Source organism: Oreochromis niloticus, linkage group LG9 (assembly GCF_001858045.2).
Source record: "Oreochromis niloticus isolate F11D_XX linkage group LG9, O_niloticus_UMD_NMBU, whole genome shotgun sequence".
Taxonomy (NCBI): domain Eukaryota; kingdom Metazoa; phylum Chordata; class Actinopteri; order Cichliformes; family Cichlidae; genus Oreochromis; species Oreochromis niloticus.
Window position 1 is genome coordinate 11865269 of NC_031974.2, and position 18476 is coordinate 11883744.

Sequence of the window (18476 nt, forward strand, 5' to 3'; positions counted from 1 at the left end):
TAACATTTGAATCAGTTATGAAATTGCAGAAGAAAACGATTGTTTTCTTTCCAAAGCAAAGGCTGAATGAATCTCAAAGCTTTCTTTTCTTGCAGTGTTTTTTTCTTTGAAGGTGACGTATATCAGAAATATTGAAACACACAAACAAGTATGGCAGGAAATTCTACCAGGTGCTGTTGAATTCATATCATGCTCTGCCTAAACCAGGACGGGGCTGTGATGAAATATGCAGAATAAATCCTCATCTGTGCACGTTGACAGTCCCGATTGAATCTCAGATATCTGATGCTAAGATGAGAGAAAAATTAAGCAGCCACTTCCCTCCCATTGCCACTGAACGTAAGGTAAATTTAGCTCTCCTATTTTTGGACCATCACCCTCAATAAAACACATGATGCCGTGCGGAGATGAAAGCTCTGATTCTGTCCTCATTTAGGCTGCAGATGCGCCCACACACTCATACATGAGCATGAATGATCCAACCAGTGACTTCATGCACCAGTTAGCTCATCTTGCTGTCACATGTTGCTAATGATAACAGCCCAGTTTCTCACACTTGCCTTTCTTTCATTTTTGAATTAAAGCAGGATCTAAGGCACTGCACTTCAACACTGTTAACTGCTTTAACTGCCAAACAAGATGTACTTTGATATACTTAATCAGATCAAAAACTGTATATGGCATATGAGATCCTTTTATGTTAATAATATAAATTCAAAAAGAAAAAGAGAGAAAATCAATCAAATCTTCTATGTTTTCCACAATAATTAGAGCTGCGTAGAAAATAAATCATCTCAGGGAGTAATTGATATTCTGATTTTCCATCTGACAGTATACATATTATATCTGATCCAGCATCCATATGTTGTTGAAAATTGTGAAATGTTTTTTAAAATTTAGTTAAATAGCTAAAACATCTGTCTAAGCTGCTCAAATGAATTACAACTGACTAATAAATTATATTTTTACTATAAACAGTATGAATGTACACAGTAAATGCATAAGAGTAGAAAAAACGCTCAGGATAATTTATTTAATTTCACTTTCACTTTATTTATTTGCTAAAGGCTATGCAGTGTTTGCTGCTGATGTTAGGATTGCACCTAAACATGACAGGCAATGTAGCTTATATGCACAATTGTATATTTATTGCAAGTGAACTCTTTAGGAATATATATAAAAGAGGGAATGAGCGATATTCCAGATAATTTGGGTACTGATTTAGAATTCACCCAAAGCACCATCTGTGAATGCATATTATATTGAACCTTGAAAAAATGGGCTATGGTAGCAGAAGACCACACTGGGTTTCACTGTTGTCAACTAAGAACAGGAACAACAGGAAACTGTGGCTACAATTCGCACAGGCTGAGCAAAATTAGACAACAGAAGACTTGAAAAACATTGCCTGTTCTGATGGGCCTCGATTTCTGCCGTGACATTCGGATGGCACGTACAGATACATGCTTGTATCAGCAGTTAAGGTTGTTGGTGGTGTAATGATGTGGTCTTGGCACACTTTGGGCTCCTTAGCCATTGTCCTTTCCATTCTTTGCCAATGTTTTTTGATCAATTAAACTCTAATTAAATAGTTCTGTGAGGCATTTATTCACTATCTTAATTGCTTGTTGTGAGTCAAGACAAATTATGGTTGTCTTGACTCACAGCAGGACTATAATTTAAGACTGCTGTAGTAAAAGGAGGATTGTGACTTCCATCTGCACTAATTTAAATTCAGTGGTATGGCTTTATTCTGGGACACATCTCTGAGAGCAGGAGCAAGACCCCCACCCCCCCAAGGCTGGGGTGGAGATGGTTTGTAATGCCTTTTGCAGATATGCAGGAACTGTACACAATCTGAAGCAGCTTAAATAGCGCGCCCTATATGAGATTTGCTAATTGGATGTATGGAAGCTTATCAGCTGAAGCGTCAGCTGATGTGATCTGGGATTGAGATCAGCTGATCTGCCTGGATTGTGACTGAGATTGACCTTATGATCTGCCTGAAACAGTACTGTGCTTGGTTAATATAGAACAGAGAAAAGCAGGAAATCCTCTCATCTGCCAAACTGCAATCAGTGCCTGTTTCACAGTTTTTACTTGATGAGAGATTTCAGCAACGTTTCTGACACTTCCTGAAATTGATGACCACATCACGTTTCCATCTTTTAGAAATGTTCTGCTTGTTTGGGTTGAGCTTAGCGCCTATGCCATCTGCATGTCAGAATCTATTAAATGCATGCTGGGAACTGTCTCCATCTCCTTTCTCTTCAGCCTGATCATCCATCTGTCCACCTATTTGTATCTGCAGTCTTTCCCCTCCTTCCTCTAAGATCTCCCTCTTCCACTCGCCCTCTCATTAGAGCTGCTGAATTATTTAACATCAGACAGTGGGCTTGGCTGCTGAGCCAGAAGGAGATGAAGAGGAGAGGAGGAAAAGCTGGAGAGAGACGGGGAAGCATGGAGGTGTCCGACGCTGCAGGAAGTCGTGAGTCAGCAGGGAGAGAAAGGAACAGTGGGAGGGAGGAGTGAAGGAGTTTATAGATAGCTTTAGGTGATACGACAGGAGAGAGTGGCGTCAAATGCCTCCCAGTGCGTTTGTGTCCGCGTTTGTGCATGCGCGCATCGATTGAGCGGAGAAGGTCATGGAGCTGAGAGGAGATTAGCAAACTGGACTCGGAGTAGGGGGAGTGCGGCAGCAGAGCTAACGCCTCCTCTGAATAGCGCAGAAACAGGAGGGCTCAATACAAAAAGGACAAGAGGAGCTGTTGCAATATGGGGGAGAGCTATATGTACCAGCGACTCCCCTACACCAGAGGAGAGGGGGAGGGGGAGGACGAAGAGGCGAGAGACAGGAGTGTCGGAGGACAAATGGTAAAGTCTGAAGTTGTGGGTGGATGTGCAGCATCTCTTCTTCTCTGGCTGTAATTACACTATGTCTGTGTCTCATTGTTCAGTATTTTTCTATGAATATAAGTGTGGGTGTGGGGATGCAGGTGTATTGATATTGGGTCTAATCTTACAACAGACACCAGATTTCATTTGATATCTGTTTAAATTATTTAGTATCCTCATGGTTTAAAAAACAGTGTCTACTTGTGAACCCTGTAACTGCACCAGTTATAAGTTAAACCAAAATACTTCATTCTTAATTCAGTTTTAGGGTCTAAAATTACCCAACAGCAATTAATTATAAAGCAATAAATTAACAAACAAGCAAACAAATGTATTCCTGCCACTTAATTGTGGAAGCTTGTTTCTGCAAGTCTGCAGAGGTAATATCAAGTTAATTTGGGTTATTGTCTCAAAATTTCATGTCAAAATTTTGACTTACTAATTGAGTATCTCAAAATTTAAAGTTACTTTTGATTAAGTAAGTCAACATTTTGAAATTTTAACTTACCTCTGCTTTGAAATTTTTATTTTGTTTGTTCTGTTTTTTAATTGTGAATGGCAGACAAAAGCCTGCACACGTAATCGTGTTGCTACCGTTAAATTTCAACCATTTTTTGTGTTGGGGTCCTGAATCCAGAGTGAACCTGCTCTTGCATAGTCATAGTTCCACAGTTGGGGCTGTTTGCACATGTGTTTGCCTATGGAGAGGGGATTTCAGCCAACTCAAACATGCTTCTGTGCAGTGCTCTCAGTTCCATGTTGGTCGACATGGGTGATGCTGTTCATTGGTTGAATGCTGATTGGTTGACAAGTGGGCCAGACCTGTGAAAAAAATATAACAAGTAAAAACAGTGGTTGTAGTGGTAGACAGCTGTTTATTCACTGAGTGTGGCATCCAGAGCCCGACTAATGTAGGATGTTTATATCTGTTAATCCAATATTTGGTGATTTGAAAACCTGACGTTCCAACATACCAACCAAGAATCTTTTACGTTGATACACACTATATATATGTAAAGTTATTTATTTTTAGTTTACAACCTGCAGGTTTGCTCTAATCAGTTGGTTGTTGTGTTACTTGTCTTCATAGCAAGTTATTAACCTCTGTTCAATTAAACTTCATGTAAATGAGTCAGAATTTGGGCAGAATTGAATGCCAGTTTATGTAATAAACATGTAATATATCATGTTTTCCTTTAAATGGGTAAAGTTTAGTTTTGCAAAGAGCTCTATGACAGCGCTGTATTAATACGTTTACATCTTTTAATAGTTTTGAATTATTTGGATGAAGCTATACAAAAAGCCAGAAGCTAGAGCTAGTGGTTGTTTACCTTAGCTTAACAAAGACTGTAGACTACAGTTACAGACAAATGCTGCAAAGGTAACGCTCACAAACACTCTGAAGATCTAATGAACATTTTGTATCTTTATTAATTATCCAAGAGAGTTGTCACTTCACTTATTCTGTCTCAACAAACATAGAATATTGCTAATTAGATGTGATTTACTTGGATTTTTCTCTTTCACATAGAGCCAGGCTAGCTTTTCTCCTCTGTTCTTGGCTAAATTAAACCACTGTTGGTTTTAGGCTTGACGTCAGTCAGTGAAGTTTGTATGTAAGAGTGCCATTAGATTAAGGCAAAGGAAATGTTGTAGTATATTGTCACAGTATATGGTATACAATTAAAGCAATTAGTTAAGAGGAAATTATAGTTTGCTTATCATGAAATGGTGCAAAACTGGTTTTAGTCAATAATTTAAAGTCTGTGAAAAACTGTAAAGGTCTTTCAACATGTGAATCTGTGAATCTGCACATTTGCTGCACATGCAAAATGACTCCTGCTTCGAGATCAGGCAGAGACACAAATTCCAGCCTTAAGGGGTCTCAAGCCAGTGTACTCCTCGTGTCTGCACAAAGCCTGGATAAGTGGGAGGGCTGCGTCAGGAAGAGCATCCAGCGTAAAATCGGTGCCAAATCAAATATGCAGATCTATCCGCTGTGGCTACCCCTTGGGAAATAAAGGAGCAGCAGAAAATACCTTTTGCTGGGGAATCTGCAAAAAAAGATGAAACAGTAGCGGCCTAAACAATTGTCAGAAAATGGGTGAAATCATTACTCCTGAAATCATTTTCAGGAGTAAAAATGCCCCCAAATTTTTTACTCCAGCTTCTTAAAATATGAGCACTTATTTTTTTCGGTTCTTGATGCTTTTCTAGATATCTAATCATTACGTTGGTGCTGCAGATGTCACATCCCATCAGTCATTTTGGCTTTTCATAGCTGAGTGTAGCTCCTGCACTTAGAGCACACATTACAGTGTGCCCATTAATGGGGTCCATTAACTTTACACTCAGTAATGGAACAATTCAATCACATAAGCAAAGCTATGGAAAAACTGCAGGCTGTTAACAGCACTGTATGCATCCTGATGCAGGTGAAATCTGTGTTTGTTGTGCAGATGCAGTGTGAGGAGGGCACAGAGTGGCTGCTGGAGCTACTGACAGATGTGCAGCTGCAGCAGTACTTCCTGCGGATCCGTGATGATCTCAACGTCACACGACTCTCACACTTTGACTACGTCAAGAATGAAGACCTGGAGAAGATCGGCATGGGACGCCCGGGTACGTCTTTAAGTGTTTTTTCACCCCAAGCGTATGTGATAATTAGGTAATCTAAACAAGTATCAGATGTGTCTGTGTGTTATCTTTTAGAAAAGTACACTATAAAGATACACTAAAATCCAGGTTTATTTGTTTGTTTGTGGTTTTGCTGGTCCAGGTCAGAGGAGGCTCTGGGAGGCAGTCAAGAGGAGACGAGCGCTTTATAAAAGAAAATCCTGGATGAGCAAGGTCCAGTACCTGTCCTGTCCTGACAGTTGCTCAAGCAAGGCTGCAATCTCACAATATGTTCATATGTATTCATGTATAAGCTGCATTTGTAAATATGTCTGCTTTCACCCTCAGATATATTTAGGAAAATATATTTTAGTTTGTATTGATGTGGCTTTGATTCTAATTTTCTCTTTTATTTAAAAAAAATGTTATGTTACATGGTTTATATGTGTCTTTTATGAAAATAAGTTATTTTAGATTCACAAGTCGATCAAATCAAGTGTGTTCGCATGCATAAGAAGTTTCTGGCCCTGCAGGTGTTTCCAGTGAAACGGCCGGACGCTGACCCACAGCAGCCCCACGGGGCATCGTCTGCTGCGGTCCCGGCCAGTAGTGAGTCAGGGGCTGCGCTCACCTGCCTGATCAGAGAGTCGGAGCTTCAGCTGTTCGAGCGGCTTGGAGACGGGACATTCGGGGTGGTGCGGCGAGGAGAGTGGACTGCACCAAACGGCAGAGTGGTGAGATGAAGAAACACAGTATGAGGCAGCTGAGGAATGTATGACATAGAGGCTCAGGGTGTGTTTGCCCACAGACAACCCACTTGGGTCCCATCTAGGCTATGCAGTTTATCCCTTTTTTGGCCTCTAGGAAATATTTCTGTGGGCAACTCATAGTCTGCTTGCATGAGAAAACCCACGTAGGAGGCCGAAAGGGCAAAACTGCCATGGGCTCTGTGGGCACACCAACTAGGGGCCCACGTAGGATAAATGTGGGTTTGCAGCCCCACAGTTCAGCCACAGCTACCCACTGAGGACCCACACTGGCATGTTGGCTGGTATATTATTTATAAAAAAGAAACATTATACAAGGAAATGTGACTATTCTGGAGAAGATGAAAACACAGAACATGTTTTAGTACACGGTCAGAAATATGAGGCTGAGAAAAGGTGACTGATTCAAACCATTTTAGTAAAATGGATCTTATTGATATACTGCAAAAGAAGTGAATGTTATCAGTCCAATCTTCCATTTTCTGAAATATCACATGTGTTCTGTAGCCAACTGTGGGTTGTGTGGATCTGCCTGCAGCGAGGCCACACATGTCCAAAAAGTGATTTACTTATTTATTTTTTACAGAGGTTTCTCTAATATCATCTCTCCTTTTCTTTGTAGTTGTCAGTGGCAGTAAAATGCCTGAAATCAAATGTACTGGACTCAGACGGTCTGGATGATTTCATCAGAGAGGTGAATGCCATGCATTCACTGAGCCACCAAAACCTCATCCGCCTGTATGGCATCGTCCTCACACAGCCTATGAAGATGGTAATCCATGAGACACACACACACTCATGAGAGGAAGTTTGTCCTCTTTTTGAGAACTTGATTTATTTCCAACAGTCGATATATTGTAGCTGCTGAGCTATCAGATGTTTTCAGTGTTTTTACGCTGAATGTTTCAGAGCTGTTAAGCTCAGTTTAGCCTGCAGGAGTTTCTGCTGCCTCAGGTCTGGCTACTTTAGAATAGCCCTGAATATGAGATCAGTGTTTCCCACACACAGAGGAAATTCAAGTACAAAAGAGTTTATACGATCTCCTTGATTCTTTATTGTTGCCACTTCCAGAGGTGACATAATTAATGAAAAGCACTGAAAAACAGTACAGACAGGATATATATTTCAAAACCAATGCACAAAACATATAAACACAATGAGCTCTGAGCACATTTTGTTTGTTGGAGTGTAGGTGACTGAGCTGGCTCCTCTGGGCTCCCTGTTGGATCGGCTCAGAAAGCGGCAGGGTCACATCCTCATCTCCTCGCTGTGTAACTATGCCGTGCAGGTCAGTTAATACCGAAAGGAAAAAAAACCCACAATGAAATTCAGTTTCATCACACTGTTCTCTCCATTAGATTTTCTTGAGTACAGCTTCCATAATATTTATTTGTTGGAGATACAGCTCTGATTTTGACATTTCCCATGTGTAAGAATGCAAAAATGCTCCCATCTGTCACTCCACATCTTCTCCACAGGTGGCATGTGGGATGGCCTACCTGGAGCAGAAGCGTTTCCTCCACAGGGATCTCGCAGCCCGTAATGTGCTGCTGTCCACCAATGAAACTGTGAAGATCGGAGACTTTGGCCTAATGAGGGCGCTGCCTAAACATACCGACCAATACGTCATGGAGGAAGGCCACAAAATCCCTTTCCCCTGGTGAGAGTGACTTTTTTCTGTCTCTACACACTATCTGTGTTTCATATCTCAGCATCTCAGTTGTTTTCCACCGATCTCTCCAGGTGTGCTCCAGAGTCTCTGAAGTCTCGTACTTTCTCTCACGCATCTGACACCTGGATGTTTGGGGTCACCCTTTGGGAGATGTTCACCCACGGACAGGAGCCGTGGTTGGGTCTGAATGGGAGCCAGGTGCATCTTTGAACAACCCTCTGCCAAAAAAATTAAAAATAAATAAATTATTCATTAGCTTCAGCTAATTACCCTATTATTTATGTGTCGGTTTGCAGATCCTTCACAAGGTGGACGTGGAGGCTGAGAGGCTGTGTAAACCAGACGATTGTCCTCAGGATATCTACAATGTCATGCTGCAGTGCTGGAGCCCCAAACCTGAAGACAGACCAACTTTCATTGCCCTCAGAGACTTCCTGCTCGAGGTAGCACAGTAGTTTAAGTAAAACCATTCTTTGTTGGCTGCAAGTATGTATTCCATGTCTAAAGGCTGTCTTTGACTCTGCTGGTGACACTGACGACACTGTGTGTGCTCTGCAGACCATGCCCACAGATATGAGAGCCCTGCAGGACTTTGAGGAGGAAGACAAGCTCCAGATTACAATGAATGATGTTATCACCATCATTGAAGGAAGGTCAGTGTGTGATGTTTTGTTAGCCAGAACATGCCTGTAAGGCATCCTTTTAGCCTGATTTTGAGAGAGAAAGCAGTTTCTTAATGAGGTTAGTGGGTTTGAGAGTCATGCTTATGTAAGTGCCTACTAGACAACGGATCTCCTGTTGAAACTGGATTCCTTACATTGTAGAAGATTACTGCAATTATAATCTTATGACTTCCTTATCACATTAATATGCGTGTGTGCATTGTATATATTGTATGTCTGTAACTACCTAAATTAAAACCCAGAAGTTGGCAATTAAGAAAGTGTACTCCTGCTACAAGAATGCACATTACTGTAGGACAGTCGTCACGTTGTTTTCATACCTGTTTGTGTCTTTTCAGGGCAGAGCACTACTGGTGGCGAGGTCAGAACAGGCGCACGCTGCGTGTCGGTCAGTTTCCCCGTCATGTAGTGACGTCAGTCGCCGGTCTTTCCGCCCAGGACATCAGCCGGCCACTTAAACACTCGTTTATACACACTGGACATGGAGACACAGACCCCCAGAGGAGCTGGGGACACGCAGACCGCATAGACAGGTTAATGATACAGTACCTACAGTAATGTAGTGTCATACAGTGTGCTTCGTCAGATGTGACTGTGCTCTCTGCGTCCATGGATGGCTGTAGGCTGCTGTGCTAATGTTAGAGTCCCACCACAAGTCCAAAACGCAGAAATAGAAAACTGGAATAATGAATCTATTACAGAATAGACTCTTCTTTAACCTCCTAAGACCCGAACTCTTCCACGACATGCATTTTTAATTTCTCTTTGATATTTGGGCATATTGAGGCCCAATGAATGTAAAAACAAAGAATTACCAGATTTTTTTTTTTACCTTATTTTTGTTTTTAAGAAAAATGAGAGCCACAAATGAGGATATTCATTTAAAATTTCGATAGAACAGTAGCAGTATAATGTCCTCGTAAGTGTATATCAGGCCCATGTAGAGCAAAATTGAGTATTTTGGTCAAAATAACCAAAAATGTGATGTCCACATATGTGGACGGCAGGTCCTAGGAGGTTAAAACAGGTTCGGAAGCAGGATTTATAGATTTGTGTTATTTAAATCAGGATTCCACAATGATAAGGCAGGAGAACAGATAACAGTTGTAAAAAAAATCTGTTTGAAAGAAAAAAATCACATAAAGACAAAGCACTAAAATTGTGTTTTAACTGAAACCATGCATGTGCTCTTTTAAGACTACTTATACTGCAGCTCCCCACTAGAGGGCAGCTGTGTATCATGCATAGTTTAACAGATGTTTCGCTGTTGAGCTTTAGAGGATTTTAGAAGACGCGTCCACATCACTGCACTGTTTGCAACCGTAGACGAATAGAGAAATAATTTTACTGATGTTCCAGTAGCCTGTACCGGGATTATTAACAAGTATGTTTTATTAGCTTCAACCATCTTCAGTATGAGTTAAAGGAGGGGACTTGGACTTATTTTCAATATTCTTTAAACTTTTATTACATAAAAATGATTTTCTTTCCTTAGCCTGTACTTGGGGAACCCCATGGACCCTCCTGATGTCCTGGGAATGGATTCAGGCATCGCGAGACTGACCAAACTTCCCAACCGTGCCAAGAGTAAATTCATTTGTGCTATGAGACTGTATTTTTGCTGAATAGTGATCTAACTTTTCTGTTACACTGACACATGTCAAATTGAACCTTAATGCCTTTGTCTGTTTTTATCAGAGCTACCTCCCCCTCGTCCACCCCAACCTGCCGTTCTGCTCAAGAGTGAGTTTTTTTCTTTAATCCTTCAAACACATGCATGTCAGTAGACGCAAATTTCTAAATCTAGAGTTTCATGTGTGTCCAGAGCCGTTCTACGACTCTGTGATGGATGATTACGATGACGAGGAAGACGCCAGCGCGTCGTCTGGGTTGAAGAAGCTGGGAGCATCACTGGGTCTGAAGCTTCGGCCGTGGGAGGGGACAGGCGTGCGTTCAGCCAAGAGCGAGGTGTCGCTTATTGACTTCACTGATGACAGTTTCAGCTCTACCACACCTTCTCCGCTCACTGAGTCTCGGCAGCTGGATGAAGACACCCTAAAGGTAGCTCAGACCTGAGTCAGACTGTAACAGTTAATTCTCTTACCCTGATTAGTAACAGATTTTTTTTTAACTTCACCTAATGTTACTTCTAGACTGCATTGACCAATAGGAGTCCCATTTTCCCTTTCATTATGGCCTAGAACTGTCTTTTAATGAACTGTTGAGGGTTGATTAAGCTGAGGTCGGCATGATTTTTTTCTTTCTTTGAATGTCACCCACTCCCCGAGTGGAAACATCCTGTAATCATAGCAGAGGGGTCTTATATTCCCAGCTCATCTGGAGAATTAGCCACCCACACATGAGGGACCTTACACGGCCACATGCACGGCAGTATCCTCAATCAAGTGTAGGTGGTGCACACACAGCTTGAAATCTTTGCCACTACTCACAAACGATGGGCTGTCTTGTTCCCCAGAGTCAGTGGTCCAACCTTTGGCCTAGAAATGTCATAAATAACCCCTTCTGCTTGAATTCACCCAAGGCGGGTGCAATGTGATGGATGATCGGTACTTATTGATTGATAATGTACACGTTCACGCTTTAGTGGTCTTCAGCGGGGTTGCACAGTAATTCCACCTCATACCTTCAGTCTGCCTTCGATCATCCTGACCAAGCTGCAGCTTCATGATATTTATACTGAAGTCTCGTGATCAGTGTAAAACTTCATTTAAGACTAGTTTTTGAAGTAAAATTTATTTATATAGCACTTTTTAAGACAGGAAGCTATTACAAAGTGCTTCACAGGGGAATATAAAAGCATATCTATCAAATCAAATCACTTTTATTGTCACGTCACATTACTGGTACACTGATACAGCACATGTGAGCAAGCTTAACAAGCAACAGAAACATAAGAAACAAGCCAAATATAAGAGCAGGAATGTGAGAATTATAAGAATAAATATGTACAAAAAATGTACAATTTTAAGGATGTATGCACATTACTAATATGTATGCCATATATATATAAATGCACATAAATATATGTACAATATGGAGTGCATAGTGTTGAAGTTCAGGTAGGTGAGAGTGAGGTGCCTATGAAGCGTCAGCAGTCTGGTGGCCTGAGGGAAAAAGCCGTCCCTCAGTCTGCTGGTTCGGGACGGATACTGCAGTACCGCCTGCCTGATGGAAGTAGTTTGAACAGTTTATGGCTAGGATGACTGGAGTCTTTGATGATCCTCCCCACTTTCTTCAGGCACTGTTTCTTATAGATGTCCTGGAGGGAGGGAAGTTCACCTCCAATTATCCTTTCAGCACACTGCACCACTCTCTGGAGAGCTTTGCGGTTGTAAGCGGTGCTGTTGCCATACCACGTGGTGATGCATCCAGTAAGGATGCTCTCAATGGCACAGCGGTAGAAGGTCCTGAGAATGTGGGGCCTCATGGCGAATCTCTTCAGTCTCCTGAGAAAGAAGAGGAGCTGCTGCGACTTCTTCACTGTTTTGTTTGTGTGTACTGACCATGTGAGAACGGAAGCTGCTCACTCTCTCCACAGCAGCGCCGTTGATGGTGATGGGGGTATGTGCTTCCCTACACCTCCGGAAGCCCACTATCAACTCTTTTGTCTCCGTGACTTTGAGGGTGAAATGGTTCTCTTGGCACCAGTGTGTCAGGGCGCTGACCTCCTCCCTGTAAGCCATCTCATCACCTTTGGTGACCACCACCACCAAACAAACAATATAACTATATTGAATAATAGAAACTTGTGACTAAAACAAAACTCTAACCCTAGAGCAGGTGGACCTTAATAGGCCAACCACTTCCAACTTCTGGGTTCTGTAATAGTTTTCTTAAACAGAGCTGTACTGTTGGCTAAACAAGGTTAACTTAATATCTTGGCTTGAACATTAAAAAAAGAAAGAAAGATAATATCCAGACCTTTGCAAAACAATTTTTCAGGATTTTCTGGCTGAAAGTCAGATTTTCTTGACCGACAGTGGGTAACTATGCATAAATAAATATAAATGTAATGATGATTTGGTACCACATTTGATGGAAATCGGTGCATTTTCTGGTTATTTCTGAAGAATTAATAAGCAAAAATGTGAGTAATTCAAACCCCAGTGAACACAAAGACGTAATGTTACTGCAGCAGTGATGATTTCCTTTTGGCTCTGGCTCAAACTTCTTTTTTTGTTACGCAGTAAAAATCCTAATATTGTTGGATAACTTTTCCTTGTATCCATTTGTCTTCTCAGGACACTCCCTCCATTCTGGACTGGCCTCTCCCCCAGCCAGCGTACGATGAAGTTACTGCAGAGCCTGAGGATCAATCAGAGGACCAGGAAGTGCGGTCCATATACAAAGGATTGACTGAAGAAGCTTCTTCATCTGCTGGCTTGACAGGAAGGAGCGAATCCCAGTCAGCCGACCTCTTCCAGGAGCTACAGAGGGAGGTAGAGAAAGCTGTATTAATGCCATTCAGGATCGATTTTTACTCTTAAATTATCACCCAAGCTAACACAAAGCTACTGTTTCTCTGTTGATGTAGGTGATGGTGAAGCTGCAGGTTCCAATGGCAACAGGCCGCTCCCTCCCCTCCTCCCCACTCCCCATGCCTCTGGCTCCTTTGGGCCCGCACCGGCAGATCCACCTTCCCCCTCCATCTCCCTCGTCTTCCTCCTCCTTTGCCTCCTGCTTTGAGGACAGGCCTGTGCTGCCTCCTCGCAGCCCCGTCCCTCCTCTGCGTCCCTCCAAACACAACCTCTCTGCCCGTGCCATAAACCCAGAAGCACGCACCAGCTCCATTTCACTGGGCAACGAAGATGACACACCTCCTCAGATCCCACCCAGAGACCACGCCTTTTCTCAGCCAGGCTCTCGCTCCTCGTCACCTGTAGCATTGCCACCTCCTCCTCTCGCCGTCTCGCCCCGTCGGGCATCGGGACTGCTGGGTCCACTCCTGTCCTCCAACTCTCCATCTTCTTCTTCCTCTTTGCCTCAAGCTTCATCCCATTCCTCACGCTTAGGAGTTCCTGGCTCGTCGTACTCCTCCACATCCTTACTGGATCCACTCGCCTTTCGTGAGGGGCGTGGCCTTTCCTCACTGATTGACAGTTCGCAGAGCTCTGCCCCCGTCCCACTGCCGGAGAGACCAGCTTTCCTGGAGAGGTGAGTTTTTCATGGAGGCAGATTTCTATGGGTGGAGAGCAAAAAATGAATTTGTTCCCTTGATAATTTATATTTCTTCTTTTTTTCTTTTTTTTTTTTAACCTGTCCCGTTTGGTTCTTTTGCCATCAGAATTATTGTCTAAAGGCGAAGAAAGATGCCCAACGGATTTACTTTACCAAATTGACCATCCCAGCCTTGCCGTAATGGTCCATTTGATTCACCTTTGCTTTTATTGTTTATTTTATTTTCACTTGCTGAATACGGGACAGACTTAACTGGGGGAAAGAAAGGGGAGAAAGAAAGAGGGAAAGAAAAACAGCGGGGAAGAGGGACAGGGAAAAAGGGCAAAAAACCAAAAACCAACAAAATAAGCAGACAAAAAAATACATATATCGATCATCTGGATCACCTGTTGAGAAAAAGAGAAAGCAAGCAGAAGAAAACGAGAGTAATAAACAACATCACAATGATCTATGGGAATATGACAGTAAATACTAAATATTAAACATTATTGTGCAGCACGTAAGATCGACAGTGCACAGTGTGCTTTGAGGTAAGAGCCAAAAAGGGTGTAGTTTGTGTGTGATCACCTGTGTGTACACCTGTGAGCATGAACGTGCTTGTTTTTAAAAGGTTCCTTCATGTAATGATCTGCTAGAGGGTGTGGGGGGCCACTGCCCCGTCCTCCAGGGCATGAAGCAGGTATGGAGGAGATCAAAACTCCAGACCAATTTATATTTCTTCCAGAGCATATATGTATAAACAAAAAATAGTAGTCCCCAAATGTAATGTTTGGGTAACATTATATATTTGCCAGCTCAGTGTTAGAGATTTTTATGGCTGTGACATCAGCACTGCACCCTACAAAATAAAAAGGATTTGAGGACTTGATAACATGGGACCAATCAAGTGAAATGGTACACATGGACACTGGGGTGTTTTTGCATGTGAGGGATCATCCAAGTAACCCCAGCATTGCGTGACACTGACTAAATGGCACGTGTGCTCCTTCAATGCTTACTGACTTTACACTTTATATTTATTTCTGAATTTCCCACAGTGTAAATAACAAGTGAAAATTTTTTATTATTATTATAACACCTAGGTTGAAATGTGACATAATTTTTATTTATTATTATTTATTTTCATGAAGATCGGGAGCTAAAGTGAGTCATCAAATCACTTGGCATGAGGCATTGCTATTTTATTAGCATTTGTTGTAATAGAATATTTTTTCAGCTTGTTTGAATTTGTCCTCAAGCTGTTGAAACAACACTCACATCTGTGTTCTGAGTTCAGGGGGGGCCCCAATACAGAAAACAAGCAAGCTTTTAAACCAGATACCAAAGAGGAAGACAGGACTGTGTGCGCTCACCAACCACTTGCCAGTTTGGACCTCATTTGTCCTTCATAGCAAACTTAAGTCTTCATACCATAGATTAACAAGGAGCTGGAAACATTCCTCAGATATTTGGGTCCATATCGACATAAAAGCGTCACACAGGTGCTGCACGTTCGTGATGCCAATCTCCTGTTTCACTGCATCTTGAAGGTGCTCTAATGGACTGAGACGTGGTGACTGTGGAGGCCACATTTTCTCATTTTCAGGTTCATTGTTGTGCTCAAGAAGCCAGTTTGAGATGATTTGAGCTGTGCGATATCTCGGTGGTGTGTTATCCTGTTGGAAACAGCCATCGGAAGATGGGCACACTGTGATCAAAGGGATGGACATGGTTGCAAAATATAATCATGTATGCTGTGGTGTTTAAGTGGCACTCATTTGGTGCCAAGAAAATATAATCCACATCGTTACACAACCACCACCAGCCTGAACTGTTGATACAAGGCAGGATGGATCTATGATTTCTGACCCTACCATCTGAATGTTGCTGCGGAAATGTACTCATCAGACAAGGCACCAGTCTTCCAATCTTCAGTAATTCAGTTTTAGTGAGCCTGTACAAACTGCAGTGTCAGTCTCCTGTTTTCAGCTGACAGGAGTGGACAGGAGGTTTGACATGCAGTGACTTCAAAGACGCTCTTCTTCATACCTTGGTTGTGATTGGTTACTGTCGTCTTCTGATCAGCTCAAAGCAGTCCGACCTTTCTCCTCTTACCTCTGACATAAACAATCCAATTTCACCCAGAGAACTGCTGCTCACTGGTTTTGTTTTTTTTTTTGAACATTCTCTGTAAACCTCAGAGATGTTTCTGCAAAAATCCCAGTAAAGAGCAGACAATAAGAGTGGGGCAGACAATCGCACCGGCGGGAAATTAACCAAAAGTAATGTACAACTGGAACAAGACAGAGGAATCGTAATTAGAAACTAATGAGACATTTGACATTTTACACAGCATCCCAACTTTTTAAGTAACACAGTTATGAAAGCAAATAAAAGCTCATGCTAAATAAATGTTTTACAGTTGGAAAATGTCGTCAGAGACTTATTATTACGAGATTTTTTTCAGTTCAACAGTAAAATTTCAGATGTCATTCACAGAGAAACATCATCAGCTATTCGGAATAATTCATATACCATATTTCATGTTTCTTAACAGATACGGGACAGCCAACATGGCGGCAGTCAAACCCATGATGCAGCAGCAGCAGCAGCACCCTGGTGGAGCCAAACCGAACACCTCCTACAACAACAATAATGGCCGAACTGCAGCTCCCAGCATGCAGCGGGAACAGAGCATCACACAGGTGAGAGAGATCATAAGGAAATTTCACTTTTTATATTAAAACAAAAAAGTCATAACTTTTATTTGTTGAGAGTCACAGAAACGACAAATACTGAATGCTGTTGTTTTCCACAGGCAGACAAATTAGAGTCACTAATTTCTAGATAACACATGAAAAGCTAAATTGTCCCTTTTTATTGAATTCACATCCTTTTATCAACAAAGCTTTTAATTGCGAGAATGTAATGCTCAAAAAGCTGGAGATTTGAAACACATTCATAAGGTTTTAACATGGCCTGAGGAAGAATAATAATAATAAAGAAAATCATTAATTTTATTACTAATTTTATTAAGACTGCAAATAAAGGGAAAACTTCAAGGGGCTTGTGGCTAATTTAAAAACAGTTTAATTCATTGTACAAGTGACTGAGAGAGTTTAAAAAAGGACACCACCTCGTTTTGTCACTTCTTCTCTTTTCACAAGCATATTAACAAACGTGCCCACACAGAGTTACTCTCTGAAATAAAAGTAGATTTCTTTTCATGTATATCCATATGACAGTTGCATTTCTTTAAAATGCAAACATGATGTTAAGTTTATTGTCTGATTGTCAGGTCCAAGGAGCTGTGCACGGTGTCACGATAGAGGAGTGTCAGGCTGCTCTGCAGAGCCACGAGTGGAGCATCCCTCAGGCCATAAACCATTTAAAGGTGCAACTATTCATCTACACACCTTCCTACTTTATTTGTTGCAGTTAACAAAGAATATATAAATGAATCAGAGTGCAAAAAAGTGATGTAGTAACCGTCATTAAGTTAACAGATTAGTATTTTCCCAGAAAAGGAAGCGTACTTTTAATGATGAAGGACATTTTTTTACTAAATGTTTTATTTAATATTAAAGACAGAAGTATTAATAGTTCACTGTCAGTGCAGTAATATAGAAATACAAGGTGGCAAGGGCTCCTGCTGGTATTTTCCTCAAGTTTAAGCGAGTCGCTGGTGGGATTTTCTTTTAAATCCTATGATCCAAGATTCTGGTTAAAATACTTAAAACTCATACAGAACACATGCAGTGCAAACTCATGGATCTTCATGTGTAGCTTAGAGCAGATGGTTTAAGAAAAGAAATCATTCTGTTAAAAGGCAAAAGAATTAGCAATAAAAATCAATAATGAGTATGAAGCTTTCCTGAACACACAGGTCTGGACTGCAAGAGCAAATGATATGACAGGAATGAGGGATGACAATTTTCTGGTCAATTATACATTAAAAATGTGACGTAGGAAATAGATGCAGAGCCACAAAATATGAACATAGTATGAGGGCAATGGTACCGTGTTAAATGTTAAAATTCCCAGCAGACCAGTTGGAAAAACACTGAAGACGTATGGCTTGTTTGGAAGGGTTGCCTCGAGAAAGCCTCTTCTTTCCAAAAGGAGCATGGCAGCACAGCTTCAGTTCTCTTCCAGCTTAGACTTCAAGTTCCTTTGAATCAAGTTGGAAATGGTTGGCAATATTGTGCAGCACCATGTTTGGAGAACAGTAAATACAGCCTGTCAGCACAAACACCTCATACCAGCTCTCAGCATGGTGTTGGAGGTGTGATGATGTGGGCTTTTTTTTTTTTTTTGCAGCCACAAGACCTGAGTGTTACTGACCTTTTGCAGTTACTGATGGACCATGAACTGCTCTGTATACCATGCTCTGTAAACTGTGTGATTCAACACAGCAGAAAATTGAAAACAGAATTGCTGAAAAAGAAAAGAATCAATGTGTTGCAATAGCTGAAAGTCCAGACCTCAGTGGGAAGGTATGAGAGCTGTGCATAAATGAATGCACTTAAACCTCAATGAAGCAACTATTAAAGAAGAGCGGGCCAAAATTCAAGCTTGTGATGTCAGATACTGATAAAGCCCTACAAAAAGCGATTACTTCAGATTATTGCTGCTAAAGGTGTTTCTACAAGCTATTAAATCATG

The 18476-nt window shown here is 41.5% G+C and overlaps 1 protein-coding gene and 1 long non-coding RNA gene across 7 annotated transcripts in view; one reads left to right on the forward strand and one right to left on the reverse strand.

The window, feature by feature from the left end:
• tnk2a (tyrosine kinase, non-receptor, 2a) overlaps positions 1–18476 on the forward strand; it is a 28077-nt gene that overhangs the window by 5192 nt on the left and 4409 nt on the right. For 2 of the 3 annotated variants that reach the window (XM_005449073.4, XM_019363013.2), the window contains 17 exons: positions 5355–5517; positions 5675–5745; positions 6045–6245; positions 6901–7050; positions 7471–7566; positions 7757–7938; positions 8022–8148; positions 8247–8393; positions 8509–8603; positions 8972–9166; positions 10129–10220; positions 10332–10376; positions 10459–10694; positions 12896–13093; positions 13189–13808; positions 16369–16516; positions 17110–17205. In XM_005449073.4, coding sequence (XP_005449130.1) covers positions 5355–5517; positions 5675–5745; positions 6045–6245; positions 6901–7050; positions 7471–7566; positions 7757–7938; positions 8022–8148; positions 8247–8393; positions 8509–8603; positions 8972–9166; positions 10129–10220; positions 10332–10376; positions 10459–10694; positions 12896–13093; positions 13189–13808; positions 16369–16516; positions 17110–17205 — 2862 coding nt within the window. Of the gene's footprint in view, positions 1–1100; positions 2875–5354; positions 5518–5674; positions 5746–6044; positions 6246–6900; positions 7051–7470; positions 7567–7756; positions 7939–8021; positions 8149–8246; positions 8394–8508; positions 8604–8971; positions 9167–10128; positions 10221–10331; positions 10377–10458; positions 10695–12895; positions 13094–13188; positions 13809–16368; positions 16517–17109; positions 17206–18476 lie in introns of those variants that run through there. The other variant, XM_019363012.2, reaches the window with a different exon arrangement.
• Positions 17233–18476, reverse strand: part of LOC102078109 (uncharacterized) — a 32683-nt gene continuing 31439 nt past the window's right edge. For 2 of the 4 annotated variants that reach the window (XR_265837.4, XR_265838.4), the window contains exon 6: positions 17235–17982. This is a non-coding gene — a long non-coding RNA (uncharacterized LOC102078109). Of the gene's footprint in view, positions 17983–18476 lie in introns of all 4 variants that reach the window. The other 2 variants (XR_001225227.3, XR_265839.4) reach the window with 2 other exon arrangements.